This window comes from Ammospiza nelsoni, chromosome 2 (genome assembly GCF_027579445.1).
Source record: "Ammospiza nelsoni isolate bAmmNel1 chromosome 2, bAmmNel1.pri, whole genome shotgun sequence".
Taxonomy (NCBI): domain Eukaryota; kingdom Metazoa; phylum Chordata; class Aves; order Passeriformes; family Passerellidae; genus Ammospiza; species Ammospiza nelsoni.
In genome coordinates this window covers 34,271,418-34,291,069 of record NC_080634.1, presented here as the reverse complement: position 1 = coordinate 34,291,069, position 19,652 = coordinate 34,271,418, and the positions used below count along the sequence as shown (strand labels likewise).

The window sequence follows — 19,652 nt, the reverse complement described above, 5'->3', positions numbered from 1 at the left end:
AGCTTTTTTTGAAACATCCCATTTTACCTCTCTTGAGAGGTCTTTCTGTGGCCTCCAAGACTCCTCTGTACTCTGGTGACAGCATTTTTAGAAACATGCATCTGATTTTAAATTTTCTTTCCTTTTATTTGGTACATTATTTGCACTGTCACTTTGCTTGCCAGTATAAAAGAGGAAACTGCAGACAGATGATTTCTGGCTGGTATTTAACTCTGTCTTTCTTGTCCCTTGTCTGTTCTGCTACCTTTCTAACCATTTCCCTTCCCTCTCACTTTGCTTCTGTATTCCTCATGTACTGGCACTACTCATAAGCTCTCTCTGTCATGTCTCTTATTATGGATGTTATTATTAATAAGAAGCCAACAATATGCCTAAATCATGCGAAGAGCTTCAGTTCTCATATTAAGCAATTTGCAGCATCATTAATAAACTGCCTTGGCTTCACCTTTTCCTTCTCTCACTTAACTACTTAATGCATTTTCCCTTCTTCCTTCTTTCTGATTGTCAAGCATTTAGCCTCTTCAGTTCCCCTTCCGTAGTCATGCTATTAAATCAGTAGCCCTAAATTCTCCAGATACCTTTTATTGTATATTAATAGAAAACTAAATTAGTGAATCCAGTTCTATTCTCAACGATGCCAGTGTGGACCTGAAAAAATTCAGTTGACTTTAAAAGAATCGTTCCAGAATGAAAATTCTCCTTCAGTCATTTTATTTTAATCAGCTTCTTTTAAAGACAAGGAAAATTTACCTCTATGTTACTTACATTATGTTATGATAACTAAAAATCACACTTCATCAAGACTAACCACTAGCAAGACCTGGGCAAATATCAGCATAGCTATTGTGTGGATTAGCAGCTTAGTTACATGAGACATCACTTCCCTTGCTTGAACACCAGGTGCATTTGCACATGCAAAGACAGGAAATGAAGCCTGATCTCAGTATTTTGATTTCAGCATTAGGATAATGGTGTAAACCATATCTGTGGCTCAATTCTACTTATCATTTATTTATGCTAATGTCAGCCTATCACATTAAGGTCTCCACATGCATCCCCCTAATGAAAAATATCTTGCTTTTAAAACTTCCTCTGTCTCATTAGACATTACATTCTGCTGTCTTGTTGATGTCCCTAGCAGCTTTTATATATTTTCCTGAGTAAAGGACTGAAAAACCCACGTTTCTTAAATGACTTTAAAATGAAAAGAGAGCAGTCTTATGTTAATTGAAATCCTGTTTCCATAATATTATTTTACAGCCTTTTATTCAAGCAGCTTGATTTGGAAAGCAGCACAGATTCATGAAAGTAAAAAAAAAAATTCAGCAAAAGGCCCCAAATCCAGGGGACAATTTTATATGGAACTTATTTATGCAGGAAAAAAAAAAGCCTGATTCATTCCCTTAGTGCCATTTTATTAGTTCTGCTGTAAAATCAAAATGCCATTAGTTCAGTATATGATAATTCTCCACACAGCTGATATGCCTGGACTGTTTTCGAGCAACAAGCTTTTATCTTTCATGGTAATTAAATTTATTTGTAGTATTCCTCACTCTAAGTGTAAATGTTATCATGGGGAAGGCCAGCACTGCAATGCAGTCAGCATTGAGATTTTACTGGTGCACACTCTCATTTTATGTGCTGCTACCTTCCTGTTGCAGTCTGCCTTGGTTTAGGAATCATTCTTGGATACATAACATCCTGGAGCAACTCTATTTCTTTTCACTTTCCCCTCTCCTCATCTCCTTGCATGGTGATTTAAAAACAAATTTGTACATAGTCTCCTGCCTCTGAAGCTGTAAACACTATTTCCTACAGAATATTTCACTGATAAATGTGTAGAATGCAAAGGAGATTTGGCAAAATTGTGAATACCCAGGAAAATTGAATGGTTTTAGCAGGAGTTATGTTGGCACAAATGAAAGGACATTGGCTTGGAATTACATTAAGTACGTGGAAAGCATTCCCCTTGTCCTTGTGTAATTTCCCTGCATGGCAAATTGTTCTGTTGATGGTAATTCCGTACATGTCTGTGTCATGGCCCGGTTTGCTTTAGCACTGACAAGCATAAACCCCCATTGCTGAAGTGATGCTTGACCAGTATTGCCGTGTGTGCAGGTAACACGGTAGAAATGGACCGTACCAGTAGGGGACACTTCTCCCATTTTCTGTCGAGCATGTGTGAGAGTAAGACATCCTTTTGTTTTGTAGGTCATAGGAGGCTCTTCCTTATGGTGTCTAAGGTATTCTGATCCCAGTGGATTAATTTTGTTTGCTCCTACAAAGAATTGTGTCACTAAATGTACTATCTTGATTGCTCACATTCAGAGATTTCATTAGAGTAACTCCAGTTAATTCCCAACTAGGAAATTGATGCCGAAGCTTGCATTCATCATCCCAATTCAGCAGACTTAGTGCAGAGGAATAGAGCAGAAAATTGATTATCTAACTGCAGGAATCCTGAAACCCAGCAGAAGGGTTCAGTCATTTTCTGGAAGGAACAAAACGCATTCTGACAACAACATCAGTGCCAGACTCCCGTGATGGGTTCTCCAGCATGTTCCTAATTCATCTCTAGTTAGAGACATTGCAGGAATTCAAGTTTCTTCTGTTCTGGCCCAAACTACATCCAGGAAGCACGGTGGGTTTTAGGAGCATTGAGTTTAAAGATGAAATAAACCCTCTTACTGTGAGCTCTGAAAGACCAAATTACAGCTCAGCTCTCTAGTAGGCTGCTCTAAGGGTTTGCCTCACAGAAAGCAGCACAGAAAATTTCCTGGGTTTAAGAGTCATAGAATCAAAAAATTGTTTGGACCTTTAAGATCATTTAGTTCCAACCCCACTGACATGGATAGGGAACCTTTTGCTTGACCAGGTTGCTCCAAGCCCCATTCAATGTTGTCTTGAAAACTTCCAGGAATGAGGAATCTACATTTCTCTGGGCAACCTGTGGCAGTGCCTCACCACCCTTAATTGTAAAAAAATTTCTTCCAAATACCCAATCTAAACCTGTCCTCCTTCAGCTAAAGGCTGTTCTCTCCTGTCCTATGATTATAAGCCCTTGTGAAAACTCCCTCTCCAGCTTGTATGATTTCATACAGGGGGCTTACCTGCATGGTGGAGTTGGGATATTCACTATCCTTGAGCAGCCTGGACACAAGACCAAAGCCATCTCTGGAAGTTCAGTTGCTGCAGCTAAATACTCCAGAGTCTCTGGAGACCTGAGGGACCAGCAGCTAGCTCTCCAAACACTCCACAGCCTACCTAGCAGGATTTCAAAGCACCTCAGTGCCTAATCCCCATTGATCTCTGCAAAAGCCACATGTTTAACTCCTTTCGGAAATCTGGTCCTGGCACGCATGGGTGATGGATGCAATAACAATGCCCAGACAGACAGGCAGACAGCCTGTCCCACGCCAGCTTCTGCTTATGGCGCCATCAGCCTGGGGTTTGTTTTACATAGCAAAACTCTGATTTTTGAGAAATCCGCCCCTTTAAGTTTGCCTTTCATCAGTCTTCTTGCATAAATAATCACACATGTTCTGAATAGCTTAGGTTGTAATCAGTGCCTTGTCGTTTCTGCTGGAGCAGCTGGAATCCAGACAGGGCACATTACAGGTGGATCCTGGTCTCTTTTCCCCCAGCTTTTTAACACATCACTTGTGCCCTTTGAATCCATAAAGCAACACAGTCTATGCATGGCCCAAGACAAAAATAAGCCTCCCAGTGTCTGGGGAAGGTTATTGCCATCTCGTAGATGTGGTGCTTAGGGACAGAGTTTAGTGGTTGCACTTGATGATCTTAGAGGTCTTTTCCAGCTCTATGATTCTATGATTCTACCCGCTGCCCAACAGTCAGTGCTCTAGTGCATCCACAGCAGAAGCTGAGCTGTGTTTTACCCTCTGGCACTCACTTCCCTGCCTGGGTGAGATGGGTACCTTTGGGCAAGAGAAGACCATGGTTATAGCAGTCAGTGGAAAATACACACTTGCTGCTTTGTTCTGACATGATCTTGAACCAATCTGAAGGTAATCTGGCCTTAAATAGTTTGGCAGCATATTTGCCAGTAAATATTAAGCACAGATTAACTTCAAAGACAGTGTTTTCCCTGACCCTGTAGCATAAACTTCACATGCTGTCCCTGGTTCAGCAATGGATGTTTACTTTCTCCTCTCCTTCACATTTGTGTGATCTCAGTTTAACTCCAGTGATTTCCCTGAGGTTCTGTCCACTTCACCTCATAGGAAAGATAAAGGGAAAAAGAATATTTGGGAAGTGAAGAAGGAGAGCATAGTGGGAAACAAGTCCTTCTCAAGGACCTGCCTGCAGCAGCTCTCACTTCTGTTCTTTCCCTCCCTCTCTGCAAGCCAAGAAAAGTACTTGTTATCATTCCCATTGTGTTTCAGACATAGCAAACCAAGTCAAGTCAGCTCAGGCTGTAAAACAAGGGGGCTTTCACACTGAAAAATGGCCACAGGAGCTCCTCCCTAGCAGTTCTAAAGTGGCTTCCAGGAAGTAGGGTGGTGACATGGAGCTGAGTGTGGTGGTGCCTTTCAGTGCAGAGGACTCCGTAGAAAAGTAGCTTTTCTTCTAAACTCCTGCATAATGTCTCAGCATGTCCCACATGCCCACAGGGTTTCCAAAGGAGTGTCTGTAGGGAATAAGATGATATTTTAGTGGCAGAAGTATAGCCTGTATGGGTTTAGAAAAGAAAGATTCCTGCTGCTCCTGTAGGAAACCCCATTGTTTTTCAAATTACAAGAAAACATTGATACATAACTGACACATGGTTGGCATTGACAACTACCTTCACTGCCATCAGCTGCAAAATGAGCTAAGAGGTTGGGCTGCTGGGGATGTCAAAATTCAGGACATAGATACCTGGGCTTCAGCCACCATCCAGGCAGATGGTGATGCTGTGCTTCCTGCATCGCTCCCCCCACATCAACATGATTAATTCACCTCTTTGCCAAGCCTCATAACTGCCCCGCACTAGGTGAGCTCTCCCAGCCCTCTCCACTTGGTTCCTGTACAGATCCATTACATTCACAGGATGGAAAAATAATTCCTGCAAGGGCCATGACCTCCCGGGAAGACAGTCTGCCTGAATGAGCCTGAAACAAAAACTTCTTCAAAAAGTACCAGAACACAGCTGAGGCTGAGATTGCAGGGAGCAGGCAAGAGAACAAGGGAAATAATGTTTAAGTAGATATTGAAATAGAGAAATGCAAGACTCAGAGCCTCTCTTTTGTTATTAAAGACCAGCAGGTGTTAGGACAGAGAGTGCCGCCTGCTGGCATGAACCAAGGCTCTCTGAGGCAGGATGTCTTTGCCACCAGCCTTCTGCTCAACACCAGAAAATCAGTAAGAAGGTGGTTTTCCACATCAGTGTTCCATGGGAATTGGGTAAATGACTGCTCCCATGATGTCTATAACTTTTCTTTAGCCCTCCTTAAAATTAATATATTAATACTTGCCTATCTCTTATATTTTCCAGGAGGTTAATTTAATATTTGTAAAGTAATTTGATCTAGGGCTAGAAAATGCTGCATAAATGCAGTATATTACCATTAAAAAGATCCAAGGAAAAGCCTGTACCAGTCTGGTAAGGTCACGGAACTGTGCCTTTTTGCGTGGAAAAATATAAGACAATCAGGTAAGGTGGAGGACTTTCAAATGTCTCTGCTTTCCTGATGAAATGCAAAGCAGTCAGTAAAGTGGAGAGAGACTTGCAAATCATCAGAGCATTGCAATATCCTGATATACATATATACACATATACCTATATATATATATATAAACACATAAATATATATATAGAACTTTCCTGTTTTTCTTCCTGATCTTAATGAGCAAAGATGACTGAATGCCTTAACACAGCTTTCTCAAGCCATTTGACTGAGGAGCACTGTGCTCCACTCTTCTTCCTTTTTTCTCTCCTCATAATCAAGGTTTTTCTTTTCATATCACAGTGAACTCTCCTTTGCCTTTCTAGCACCTGCACAGTCTTGTAGTAAGCCGCAATGCACTTATTCAATCCTACCTTAAATGTCCTGTCTTTTATCTCCCAAGCTCACTATCTGGATAAGGTAGTGAAAGGTATGCTCTTCCTTCCTTTTTTTCCTATTGTCTTTGTGTTTCTTTTTAAAAAATGCACCGTGAACATGCTGTGTTGAGGTTGCATCTCTTCCTCATTGTCTCCAAAGTGGTCCCTAATGTCTGGAAGGGTGAACTTTCCAGTCATTTATGTAGGAAATACCTCTGTAAGTGCTGTGACCCTGTGTTAACATCGTATCAGTGTTCCTACCCATTCCCTTGTCCCTGCCCTCCCCTCCAAATCATCTCTCATCCTCACCCTTCCCACTCAGGTGAGGCAAGTCAGGAGAAAACAAGTGTCTGTGAATACAGCAGGAATCCTGTACAGTGATGTGTTTTAATTAAATGTCTATGGTCCATTTTGTAACACAGGTGAGTGCACTTTCTATGTGGAGTCTTCATGTTTTTGATCCACTACTGCCAACTCCTACATGGAAGCTTTAAGTAATTATATATTGAGGGCTTTTTTCATAATACAGAAATGTTATGATCCCAAAATCTCTGGTTGCATAAATCTGCAAAATCTGTGGAAATTAGTGAATGCTGCATTAATGTACACTACAACAAAATCCAACCTAATGCTCCAGTTTGTAAGTGTAACACAAGTCTAGGACACAGGTCTTTCTTCAAAAAGAAGAAAAGGAATTGAACTGTTCAAGAACAGTGATCACCTGCTATTTTTTAAAAAAATCAGTTATTTGTTAATCAGAACAATGAGCTAAATTGCTTTAGGACTTTTTAATAGAAACAGACAGTTCAACAATGCACTTAGCTTTTGAAAAATATTGAAATAGCATGCATATGGTTAAATACAACAGTCTGACAATAAATATGATTGAGTTGGATTTTAATATTTTTCTTCATGGCTGATTTGACACTAACAGCAACACAAGGTTTACACCATGCTAGCTTCATATGTTTGCTGGTTGAGCAAACCAAAAAATCAGGTTGAACAAATCAATTTTTTTCTGTAATACTATCCTTCTTTTCAGGTTTTGGGCAATCAAAAATAGCAGCTGTGAGAGGCTGAGGCTGAAGAGCAGATATGCTCAAGTATTGACCCCATGAGCAGTTAAAATGAAGTCTTTTCCATATAGGACTTGTGTTTGTGTGGTGTGACAAGAAACATGGTTGCCCTACTGACTTCACTTCTCTAGGAGAATTTACAATGCAGTGTTTTTCTTTTTTTAAAGGCAAATTCAGGAACAACTTGGAAATAGGCAAAATGTTTGAATAGACAAATACCAGTGATGAGGAAATGTCCATAATTTAAATAGTTCCGTTTTCAGTGTAATGCAGCAACTGGTAGCTGTCCTTGGACCTCTCTTTATGGATCAGTTGATTGTACAGTGGTAGTTAGTTTTCTCTCATTGCTTAGCACCAAAAAACTCCAGTGTTTGACTTTATTTAAATTGGGAGGAAAAAGTACATTCCCTTTCTTAGATCAGGGAAAGAGGGACATTTATTGTGCCCTTATGAAGTAAACATGGTGGCATCCTCAGAGGAAGATATGGGCCATCACTAGGGAGCTGATGAGAACCTGCTGTTAATGTTCCACATCTCAGTGTTTTGCATTTCAAAACCCCGGGACTCCTCCTTTTCATCTCAATGTGTATTGGAGAAGGCTGCATGAAAAAGTAGCAGATAAGCATTGAGGGCATAGAAGAGATGAAAAATCAAGCTGCAGAGCCTGGCAAGGAACCTTCAGTACTGATTTGCCCATTCAGTGGCCCAATCTTTTTAACTAAGTCTTTTGTAGATGTCATTTTTCCTCTAGGTAGCTTTTTGACTCACCTTTATGCCCAATAATAAAGACACATTATATTTAATGAGTCTTTCAGTAGGTAACAGGTTAAGTAACATACTAAGAATAAAAGATCGTCCCTTGCTATGCATGGCTGCTTTTGGAAAGATTAGCAATAGCTGAAACATTAAAAGTACATGGTTTTCTACTTGGCTAACTGCATGGTGTGCATTTTTCAAAACTAAATTGCTCATGCCCTTTTGGCTTTCTTAATTATTAACATCTTTCTGGTTGAAATCCCTTCCCAGTAATCCTGTTGTCAAAAGGTGAGCCTGATTTACTGCTGAATCTTTCCTACAGCTTTACAATAAACCAGTCAGTCAGAGAAGATGTAGAATTGTTCCTAAATGGGAGGGCAACTTTTAATAGCAAATATCAGCATAATTAAACGAAAAAGCTCTAACTAGACTCAGAGTAGAGTCTTCTAAACTAAGGCCTAATTAACACTGGTAGTGCTTAAAATGAGAAGAGGTGCCTATTATTTTAATAATAATTAAAAGAGATGCTGATTTTAGAGAGAGTGTCTCCATCCAGAATATTACTGAATCTGATGGTACATCAGTTTAATTAATTTCTATTACTGAATATCAGTTCTTAATCTTCAAAAATAATCATTAACCACATTAACACTGTAGTGATGCATATATAAACAGCTAGTTTGAATTTTAAAGTTGCTGAAGAACATTAGAATTCAGGGGTGGCTGCAAGGGCTGCTCCTGAAGTGTGAGAGCAAGTAAGAACCCAAGGTCTGACTAAGGCCAGTTCCCTCATTTGCACAGTTACCAGTGTAGGAGCTCTGGTCAGTAACTTCTTAACCTTCCTATTAGAGGACACATCTGATTAAGGATTTCTGGATTCCAGTCACCATAGAATATCACAGTGGTAGTTTCAGAGTTGAGTTGGTTTTGTGACAAGCTTTCATAGTTTGCAAGGATCAGCTGATGCTTTGCTCCTCCCCTTTAGTCTTAGGGAAACTTCTACAGGTCTCATAGCATTTGTTGTTCTCTCAAGCTTCAGGCATTTGCATCTTCACGTGTTACATTCAGCCATGTCCTACTTGTCCCAGAGCTCAGCTGCTCTCTGGGACTTCATAAGAACCTCCATCAGGGCTCTCCTACCGACAGTGAAGGAAAGATAATAAATAGCCTTTTCTTCTAAGTCTTATTTCAAGTGGCAGTGAGGTTTGCCTTGAAGAAAAATACCAGTTAATATTGCTTATAGTTGGACTAATTAGAGAAGGCTTTAACTGTACAGATCATTAAGAGCAGATTATTTTACCAACAGTCTTAAAAATTGCAGGATGACTTCTGGTGACAGTCTCCTTTGACTCTGATGGTCTGTACTTCTCTGTTTCAAAATTAACCCACTTTTTATATTGCTTCCCTGGTCTGTTCTCTCACTTGCATGGCAGACTGAACATCTTTGTGAATGCCCTTCAGAATCTTTCATCAGCACTTATATGTGCTTAAGTTTGAAACTCACATAAAGGGTTTCCTCCCCCTTTGCCGAAAAAGCCCTATTCATGTATTTAATTCTCTTAGTCACCCAAGTAGAGTTAACACCACAAACAGGAATAATGGATCTTTGGTGACTTCTAGCCATGAGAAATCAGAGCTGCAAGATTATGGTGGTGTAAATCTCTGAGGATTAAGCCATCCTGCTGTGGTGACATTCAGAAGCAATTCGGAAACAAGATGATCTCTTTGCTTTATTCCCCAGCATGGGGGAAAGGAGAGGATAAAGTTTATTTTGTATCATCTTTTCATCAAGTGCTTTGAAGTGCACTGTTTGTGGAATGAGGAAGCTTGTACCATCCTATCTGTGTAGTGTAAGTGATGGTAAAGTCTCTGTGCACTGAACCACTTCAGAAATAGTACTTATAGGTCCATTCTCCTGGATATATTGGCTTGTGCATCTCTGTTGTCTTCTAACTTTCTGAAAACCCAAGTCCTCTAACAACTGCTGTATTTTTTTTTCCTATTAATCGTTTGCTTTCTCTATTCATCTTTAAAATGCCTGCTCTCCTACCAAACCATGATACTAGGGGTTCAGTTTAATCCTCACAGCATTGGAATTCTAATGAACTATGTAATCTGGAAAATCTCTATGTTCCTATACTTGTGAAGAGCCATTTCTGTCATCAGGAAACAGTTCTTTCTGGTTCCTTGGAAGAGCTTTATCTACTAAGAAGCAGAGATTACATTCTCCTTAGTGGGAAGGGACAAACTTACTTTCTAGACTTAAAGAGTGCCAACACAGTGGAGTATAAAATTGCAGGAGTTACCCTACTTTAGGTATCTACAGATGCTTATCTCTCATCAGGGCACCCTGGATTCCTGTAGTATTCAAGAAGAAGAATAGATATTTTTATGAGAAACTTGCTCTCGTCTCTCCTCTCCTCTCCTGACTGATGCTTTTTCTCTGCTTGTCCTCTTTCTGAAATGCTTGGCTTACTTTCTCTGGGTGCAGATCAAGAAGATTTCAGAGTAGATCCTGAAATCTCAAGCATGTTTCATATAGACAATGACTTGCACACAAAATTTACATAGGATTGAAAGGGGTCACCTCAGTTAGTGTCTAGTCTTTTGCTGGCAAGGACACATTGTGTAAAACTTTATATAAATTTACCAAGCTCTATGGAAAAGTAACTGAAGAATCTTCTCCTTAACACTCCCACAGGGAGTCTGCTCCAGAACTTCATTCCTTTGATCCTTGCAAATGATTTTTTTTCCTAATTTCCAGCCAGAATCTATTCATGTCCATTTGTTTTTGTGCCAGCAATACTCTCTTTACGTTAAATAGCTTTTAAGAAGTTTTCCCTTCTCAATGTTTATGTGTTTCATTAACTTTTGGGAAAAAAAATCATAGTCTTTTCAGCCACTATTGTCCAAGGAGAGACAAATCAAGCTCTTCCCATTTCCTCAGATGCCAAAGGTGCTTCCTCCAAACTATAGCATCTGTTTTCTGCCACTCCAAATTCCCTTTTTCCTAAACATGGGAGAGTAGAGCACATGCAGTTCTGTATGAGGTCTTTGTTTTATAGAGAGATTAGTTTTCCCTTACGTTTCCCAGGCACTTCTCAATGAGCCAAGATCATAGTGTCTTCAACTTCATCCAACTCTTTCTGGTTCTCACTTCACTCCTGTCCAGGTCAACACTACACCCCCTTTGTTCTGCCCAGTCTCTGCAACTGTAAGAGAGAAGAGAACTTTTTGGCAAAAGTTTTAGAGAGTCTGAGGAGTAAAAACAAGAGGTGTGCTCAGTGGTGATACACCAGCCAAGCTGTAATGGAGCCACCCAGTATACACATGAAGCGAGATTTCTTCAGAGGCTTTTCATCTAGACAAACCAAAGCAATGGCACAGGTTGCCCAGGGAAGCTGTGGATATCCCAGCACTTGAAGAGCCGGATTGAATGGGACTTCAAGCTTCCTGGTCTAGTGGAAGGTGTTCCTGGCCATGGCAGGGAGATTGGAATTCCATGGCCATTTAGGCCCATTCCAACCCAAACTGTTCTACGATTCTGTGATTTTTAGAGAGGGGAAAAACTCCTATCTCTACTGTCAGGATGGTCTCATCCAAATTAGATATATCTACTCCAAAATGGGATTACCCACCTAGCCAAGTAATTTTGGGAGGTTATTTAATACTGTTCTTCCTCTTTCATTCTCAAAATAGCTGAATGCTTTCAGCTTGTACTGAAAGTAAGTAAAGGGATCAAACATATAAATTAGCTGTAGCATGGAAAAAATCTGATGTAATGGTTAAATGTTTGGCCCTGTTGTAAGTAACTAAAGGGAGGATATTAAAATTAAGAATTTCAAGTAGCCTTGCTTATAAATAGCTCTTCTGTAGTATATAAATACTAATATAGTGTGTAAATACCAAAATACACAACAGCATGCTGACACATTTGCTGCATCCCAGAATACACACTTAAAAGACTGAAATGCAACAAATTTGTTTGTAAAGGAGAAATATATTTAAGATCCTTCTAAAGGACTTTTCCTTACCACCTTTGTTCCTTTTTCCATTTGGCTTGTGTAAATCAATCACTTGTTAAAAAACCAGTCCTAAAAAAATGTTTGTTTTTTTCTGTTCCCTGTGAAAGGTTCTGTGAACTTAAAAATCTCACTGTGAAACAGGTTTTTTTGTTTGAAAGGCATTTCTAAGCCTCATTTCCCCAGTGCAGGACGCACTATGGCATGGGATACTCTAGATTGGGTCCCAGCTCTGCCTTGGGGAGACCCTCACACATCATATGGTCAAACAGGTGTTGAGACAATGCACACCTCTTCACTGTCCTTTAGCACAGAATAGGTCTTTGTCGTTCACACAGGTTCACAAACCTGTCTTGCAAAGCTGAGGACCTTAAAAAACTCAGACTATGTGGCAGGATAGCACTACACGCATATAAATAGAGAAAACATTAAAACAGGGCTTAGGAAGACTGAATTGTTTCCCTGGTGTAATCAGTCCTGCTGAGTGACCTTCACAGTCACTTCAGTCCCTTGTACTTCAGTTTCCTAAGCTGTTAAGTGTCTCTTACATTTCTGACAGCTTGGTGGTAAAGATTTTTGAGCTCGGCAGGTAAAAAGCCCCCAGAGGGGTTTAAGCTAAGCAGCCTCCCTCACACCACTGCTTACTGTGGAAATTACTCTGCTGTTTCCTTCAAGGGGTGGGGGGGAAGTACAAAAATCTCAGCAGGAGATCATCAGATGAGAAAGCCAAACCCTAGTGAGCAGACGGGGAGGTTGGTGTTCATCCTCCCTAACTAAATTTTATCACCTATAAAAAGCCTGCCTCTGTACAGTGACTCTCTCTAATCACTGGGGAGAAATGGATGTTTCCAGAGCATGCTTCAGCTCATCACCATAAGCATCAAACCCCCATGAGGAGACTTCTGCCCTGGGACAGTCTGTTTCTCTGCTGATTACAGAGAGTTGAAGGTATCTCAGTTTTAAATTAATTTGAACCAGATGAGATGAATCTCTCCCAAAATTACCACAGGAAAGAAACTGGATGTCTTCAAAATATTTTCTACCTTTCCCTTTCCAGCTGGGTTTGAATGCTTACCAGTCTGAGATCTCAGTATTATTGAAAGCTATCTGCTTTTTCTGCTGGGTGTTGTGAACTTTAATCCCAAATGCAACTTAGGTAACCCTAAGTACTAGTCTCCACATACTAAATGTTTTGAGAGGCTTGGAGGGCAATGTGCTGCCTTGCCTTTGCAACCAATGAAGCAGGAATATCTCAGTTGCCCCCCCGAAACTCACCATTTCCTCAGTGCAGTGAGTGTGGTTGGGCTGTGAGGACCTCCTGGGAGAGCCCAGAAGCAGCTGCCCATTGAGTAGTCACCACCATCCTGACACCAAAGCGAGTTCATTCCAGGTGGGAAGACACCAAGTGGGAGTGGAGAAATCAACTGAAGGCAAAGGGAAAGAACTGTTCAATGAGGCCCTTTCCAGGCTGTGTTGCTTTGTGTTTTGAGTGTGTTTGAATGTGTGGCTGTTTGCCTTGCAGAGGGATGCCCTGGCTTGTGCAATGGCAATGGCAGATGCACTCTGGACATGAACGGCTGGCACTGTGTCTGCCAGCTGGGCTGGAGAGGAGCAGGCTGTGACACTTCCATGGAGACGGCATGCGGTGATGGGAAAGACAACGATGGAGGTAGGACACGAGCACATGTCATACATCAGGCTTCACAGAGCCTATAAACCTCTCACAGTGAACAGTCATCTGGGCTTGATTCTGCAGGGCAGATTGTTTTTTGACAGCTGGTAGAGAGCAGACAGCAAAATCTGCCAGGCTGACTCAGCCAGAGTGGATTGGAGTTCAAATTAAATGGGTTTGGATCCGGGGTTCCAGGGCTGAAGAGGGACATTTGTTTGTCTTCAAATCAAGTCCATAGGGCAGAGAGCAGGCGGAAGCTGTGCACCTGTCCAGTCCCTCCATCCCAGCCAAGTGGCTCAGCAGTGACATGATGGGACCACCTCAGACAGTGAACATCCCTGACTGTTCAAACTTTGCCCTCGCTGCCTGAGGCTTTCATCAAGGCTCTGCAGTTGGTCACTACTGACTTTGGATGGATATTTTTCATAAACTTAGAGACTTGGGTGTCTGATCCCCATGCCCACAAGCCATCCAATCCCTTTCAAACCATGTTTTATTGATTACTGTTCTGTATGTAATGATGTCAGGCATGTGAATAATAGCTCTGTGTAATGCAAACTTAATATTCAGAGTTATCTCATTACAAAGGAAACTGTGGTGCAGTGTGAAGGTTTGAATTAGAGAGCAGGAGATGAGATATTAAATTTAAGGCATAAGGGAGACTGCATAATTTGTTTTGTTGTCACTCAGCAAAAGGCTTTGTAAACCGCAAGTCTGGGCCAGGACCCAGACTGTGAAGTAGAGACTGCATTTTGTAAGTCTCTGTTTTATCATATTCACAAGAACAGTACAGTTAAAAAAAAATAGTAGCCAAGCCAAGTCTGTGATTATCTGCTTCACAAAAACTGTGATTCTGATTGAATATTTAAAATACTTCTGCACATCTGGCATGGCAAATGGACCAAATTAGCTCTTCAGAAAAGATGGAAAAATTGGAGTACCATACAAAGAGTACACACTATAAAACAAAGATGGCTTTTTACCTCATATGGAACTGAATATCACTGACTTGTCTTTTCTATTTACAGCTGACACAGGGCAGCAATAAAGGTCATCACATCAGATGTGTAAAAGTATGGTAAATAGACCAAAGGTTAGTCCCAGTTTCCATGGAAAAAAATAACCAGCAAAAGCCATGTGAAGTTTTTAGTAAGAGAAAGACAGAAGTAGTAATCCAGCCTAACATACCATGTAAATCACAACTGCATGATATCACAAAGAGCAGGAAAAGACCCTGAGCATCTCTTTGTACCTCTTGAATCAAGGGTTAACCTTTTTACCTGGGTTACCCTCACCTTGAAATGAGCTGCCTTGCAAGCCTGCAGGACAGCAGATGTACACAGGAGAGACGAAAGGCATTGACAGGTTTACAAGTTAGTGCACATCAACTACTAACTGGCATTTGGTGAATCTGTGTGGAGCAATGGCGTGCACAGCAAGAACAGAGCAACTGATAGGTTGTAACTTACTTGTGGCAGCTTGTTCATGTGTCAGAGCCCACAAATGGGTGATGACTTTACTCTTGGTACACTCAAAAAAAAGAAAATGTACATGGTGTGCATTACAGATTACAGATAATCAGTCATACACTGTGCCTTTGATTTGGCTGTGTTACTGCTAAGGGCTCTCTTCAATGAGCACTGTGCCTTCTCCACCTTTTGGAATTCTGTCGCATACACTGGAGTGATGCATGCTCAGGGCTGAAGAAAGGTGGTTTATTTTGGTTCACTGGAAGGAATCCAAACATGGAATTTGCTCATGAATGTTGGCAATGGAGGTAGAAGTCCTTCCGTGAAGCTTTAGAAGTCAAACAACTGACCTAGTCAAAATGGATATCACGAGTGGTAAGAAAGAGGTTATTGGGGCTGCTCACAGTACTGGGGCGTTCATTCTGCTTGAGCTCATACCTGGTTCCTACACTGTGGTGTCAAGTGTCTGCTAATCAAAATCTCTGCAGCCGGAAATTCCTCAGGATAATGAGAGCTGAAGAAGTCAGAAACATTTTCATCAGCTCCCAGCCTAATCATACCCTGAGGGAGACGGGTGCTAAATTACAGGGTGTGTTCAGCTCTTAAATTTGGAGGCTGTTCAGATAAACAATAACAAGCTGAGCAGGAGTCACTCAAAGAAACTTGGTGAAATGTAGTCTTTGTTAAGGCTAGTAAAAAGTTGTTTCCGAGTGCAGTTCCCTCTCCACAAAGTGTCATTTATCAAAGCTAGCACTTAGGTTTCACACCCAGGTCCACTTTGTTTACACTTTTAAAAACCAAGCCCATCAACTTGAAAGAAGCTGTAGTGAGTGACTGAGAGCAGGTGATCATCCAGTATCAGTTCAGAGAAAACTGTGCAATGACAGAGCTGTAACAATCTGGGTAAAAGGCCAAGATTTTGTACATTTGACCTAAGAGGCCACCTGTATTGCAACAAACAGGAGGTGTTTCTTTAAAACAAGATGAGAAAAGTGGTTTTTGCCTCACTTCAGCAGAAAATAACCTCTAATTCATGTCTGCAAACACTCACTACCTAAGAGTAGGTGTGACAGGTAATACCTATATGTCTCACCCCACACTGACTGTTCTGTCATGTACTTGAAGAATAAGTTTGAAAGTTTAAAAAATCAAGGAAATTACCTTCTGTGACAAGTCCTAAAAGTGGAGTTAATGGCATTTGATAATACCTTGAGAAGAGGCTGGTATTCCATAGGCTAAATATGGGCTCTGTTGCATTGGTAGACTCCTCTGCTAGGAACATAGCATATGGGAAAAACTGAAGGGAAGAGAGGATATTCTTAACTAATCTCATGAATATGCTGTTGAACAGCAAAGCTGTGTTACCTGTCCTTGTTCTGGAGAAATCATCTAACTGTTGAGAGCCAGAGTTGTCCAGTTCTCCATTTCAATCAGTTTGCATGAAGAGAAGACCACGCTGAGGTGAAATCATGAGAGGACTACAGATGTTAAATGAAATTGCTCGTTTGGTCTAAAAGTTCAACACAGTTCCTTTTTTTGAGGGTCATTGTTGTTGTTTGGGGCTTCTCCGGAGTAGCCAAGTCTTCCAGGTAGGGTAAAGCTTGCTGGTTTTCCAGGAACTGGAACCGACCCATCCTTTATTTTCTGCTTTAAACAATTTCAGTTCCTGTGCAGCTGCTGAACTCTGTCAAACTTGAATCTACCTTACTTGTAGAAGGCAAGAGACAATATTTTTCTCATATGAAAAATATGTCTGAAATGACAGTGTTCACAAGATTATCTAAACCTTCATGTTCATTAGCAGTTTCTGTTCAGTTGTCTGCTGTTCTCAACTGCCTCTTCCCAACTGAAATACTTCCAAAGGTGAGTGTTAGTGGTTAAGGGATTAGATAGGTAGATAGATGGCTAGGTAGATAGATACCCTTCCCAGTCAAATAAGGGTGGCTTGTCATAACATATATTGCACACCATTACATAAAAGTGTAGAAACATCATTTTTCTTAGCTGTCATCTGGTCAACAGTTTTCCTTTGGGACTGAGAAAAATAAACCATCCTGGTTTCTTTTTCTGCAAGAATTGTATTAGCGAAGCTCCTTCACCTCAGTTTATGTCTCATTTAGCCTAGGACAAACAGAGAGTTCCAATGTACCCATGGCCCCATTTTGCCTTTGCAAGTTCAGTCTGTGCTCCACCAGATGCTTCCCAAAAGCTAGCAGGTAGAGCTATTTGTATGCTTTCCTTGACTTACCCTCCTGGACCAGAACAACTCAAAGTTGCCTTAATCTCCCAACCCTGGAGCGGTGAGCAGGTCACTTCAGGGACAGTGTAATTCAGGAATGGTTTCTCTGAGGCAAATCATTGCTGTTTGTTTAACTGTACCACAGCCCACTGGCAGCTCCACAGTGCCTTGCCCCATTCAAGGATCAGGTAGTGCTTGTGGTAAGGTGGAGACTTACATAATGCTTTGGATCAACAGCATTTCAAATCTTTGGCAAGAGAAACTTTGGCACAGCACTCTGGCCTTCTTAACACCCATGTGTTCACCATCTGTCCACCACATGCCAAAAAGTGTTAGAGAGCTGGCAGAAGTCTGCACTGATCTGTGCAGTGCGTAGGGGTTACACCTGAAGTTAGTCTCAGGGTTTTAAAGGGAACAGTAAAGAATCCAGGAGAACCCCAGAATGCAAACCTTTGTCTTTGCAAATGGTTGAGCTGCAGACAAAGTAGAGGGATGCTTTCCGATACTTCCTTTCTTCTTTTTGCCCTCATGCCCTGGGCTTTAATAGATGAGAAGATTGTCTCCTGGGCATGGTGTGTGAGTTGTCTGCTTCCTCAAAACGATAAAAAATTACACAATAATGTGCTGGCTACATTTGTGGAGGGAAATATTGAGATCTGAATGCACCTGGGAAAACAGCCATCATAAATTATCATTTATCATCACAGATAGATCCAGTCAAAAAACAGGGTCATCTTGGAGGAACCACAAAGCACTGCTAAAAGGATTAGAAAGTCTGCTGTACTTAAAAGATTGGGTAGCTGGTATAATTTGTTAGAAATCACCCAGCTTCTCTTCCTCTGTTTCATGGTGACTGTTAATTGACTCATCCTCAGATAAAGTGACCAGTTCACATTTTCAGGTTTCAGCTCTTTGCTGATTTTGTGTTGGATGGTAACACATGGGTGTCTCCTGTGGCTGGTTGTTGGCAGCAAGACTGGCAGGAGGACAGTGTTAACCCAGGGCATTCCGGCATCCTGGAGCATGTGTTGATCATTGCCATTGGAGAGGATTATGTGTTGTGAACTGGGGGGTCTAGCAGTGTCTTGTCTTGCCACCTTGGGAGAGATCCTGGTACTTTGAAGGAGTCCTTAATGAAATGCCTTTGATCAATAGATTCAGAAAGAAGCTATGAAAATGCTCTCTGTGTTGAAGGAAACCTACCATTGTCTGCTGAAATGAGACAGCTAAGTTATGGGAAGGAGATTCTGCACAAGAGCCCAAGGAGTCCTGTAATTCAAACAGTTGACTGCTATTACATATGACTGTGTTATTTAAAATTTGCAAACAAGTGCTGAACACTTAGAGAAAGATGTGAGGGCAATTCCTTTCCCAGGCAGCCAGCAATCTAATTTAGCCCAGATACAAGCAGTGAGAAGCTTATTCAGGTGAAATCAAAACAGAGCAGGTGGGATAGAAGGAGTGAAGAGAATATGAATAGCTTACGTGGACACAGGGTGTTAACAGTCATATTGCCATTGTTCCTTACAGTTGTGTTTTGTTTTCCTTTGTCTTCTTAAAGGGGAACCAAAAGCTGCAACTCTTGTTGAATAAGTAAAATTTATCTTTGCAAAGCACTGGAGTAAAATCCATTTATTCCCCAAATCCAATTCAAGTAAATGGCGTGTCAGTCCTCAGCTCAGGAATTGGATCAGAACACCATTATTCCTGTAAAACCTTTATCAGCACAAACATCCACGTGAACAATATCTTGTTTGTGCAAGTACTGAGCCATTCCTTTAGAGCCTTCCTCTAAACCAGTTTAGATTAGAACTGAAAGAGTAAAACCTGATTTGCTCAAGGGTAAGACTAAGACTTCGTTATCTTTACCTTTGAGCATTTACGTTTAAAACCCTTCCCACCCAAACTCTCCCAATAATTCATCCAAAAGCATCACAGGACAAGACAGTGTCCCCACAAAAAGTGATAATGTTGCCTGATGAATGGCACAGAAAAGGAACTGAAAGATAAGAACTGGATGAGGTAAGAGACATGATTATTTACATAATCAGTGCATTTTATTCTTTTCTTGCCAGTGGAAATTCTCCCATGGGAGACAATGGGGTTTTCTTGTTGTTTTTACTTGCTAGTTTTGCTTTGCCTAATACAGTTTCTCATAGAGGCTCATCCCATTGCAGTCAATGACAAAAAGTGTCATGGTCTTTAGCAGGAGCAGTCCTTGAGTTTGTCATGTGTGCTGTCCCAGATTCACCCTAATCAGGCTCCTTAAGCTCACCTCCCTCTGCCTGCCTGTCTGCCTGGGGCTCCCAGAGTGCGCCACAGTTCACAGAAAGCTCTCTGTGTACAAACAGGTCCATCCCTACCCATGGCCT

The 19,652-nt window shown here is 41.2% G+C and overlaps 1 protein-coding gene across 1 annotated transcript in view; it reads left to right on the top strand.

Moving 5' to 3' along the window:
• Positions 1-19,652, top strand: part of TENM4 (teneurin transmembrane protein 4) — a 254,200-nt gene that overhangs the window by 134,136 nt on the left and 100,412 nt on the right. Inside the window, exon 12 of the mRNA XM_059466032.1 lies at positions 13,423-13,569. Within this exon, the coding sequence (XP_059322015.1) occupies positions 13,423-13,569 (147 nt within the window). The remainder of the gene's footprint in view (positions 1-13,422; positions 13,570-19,652) is intronic.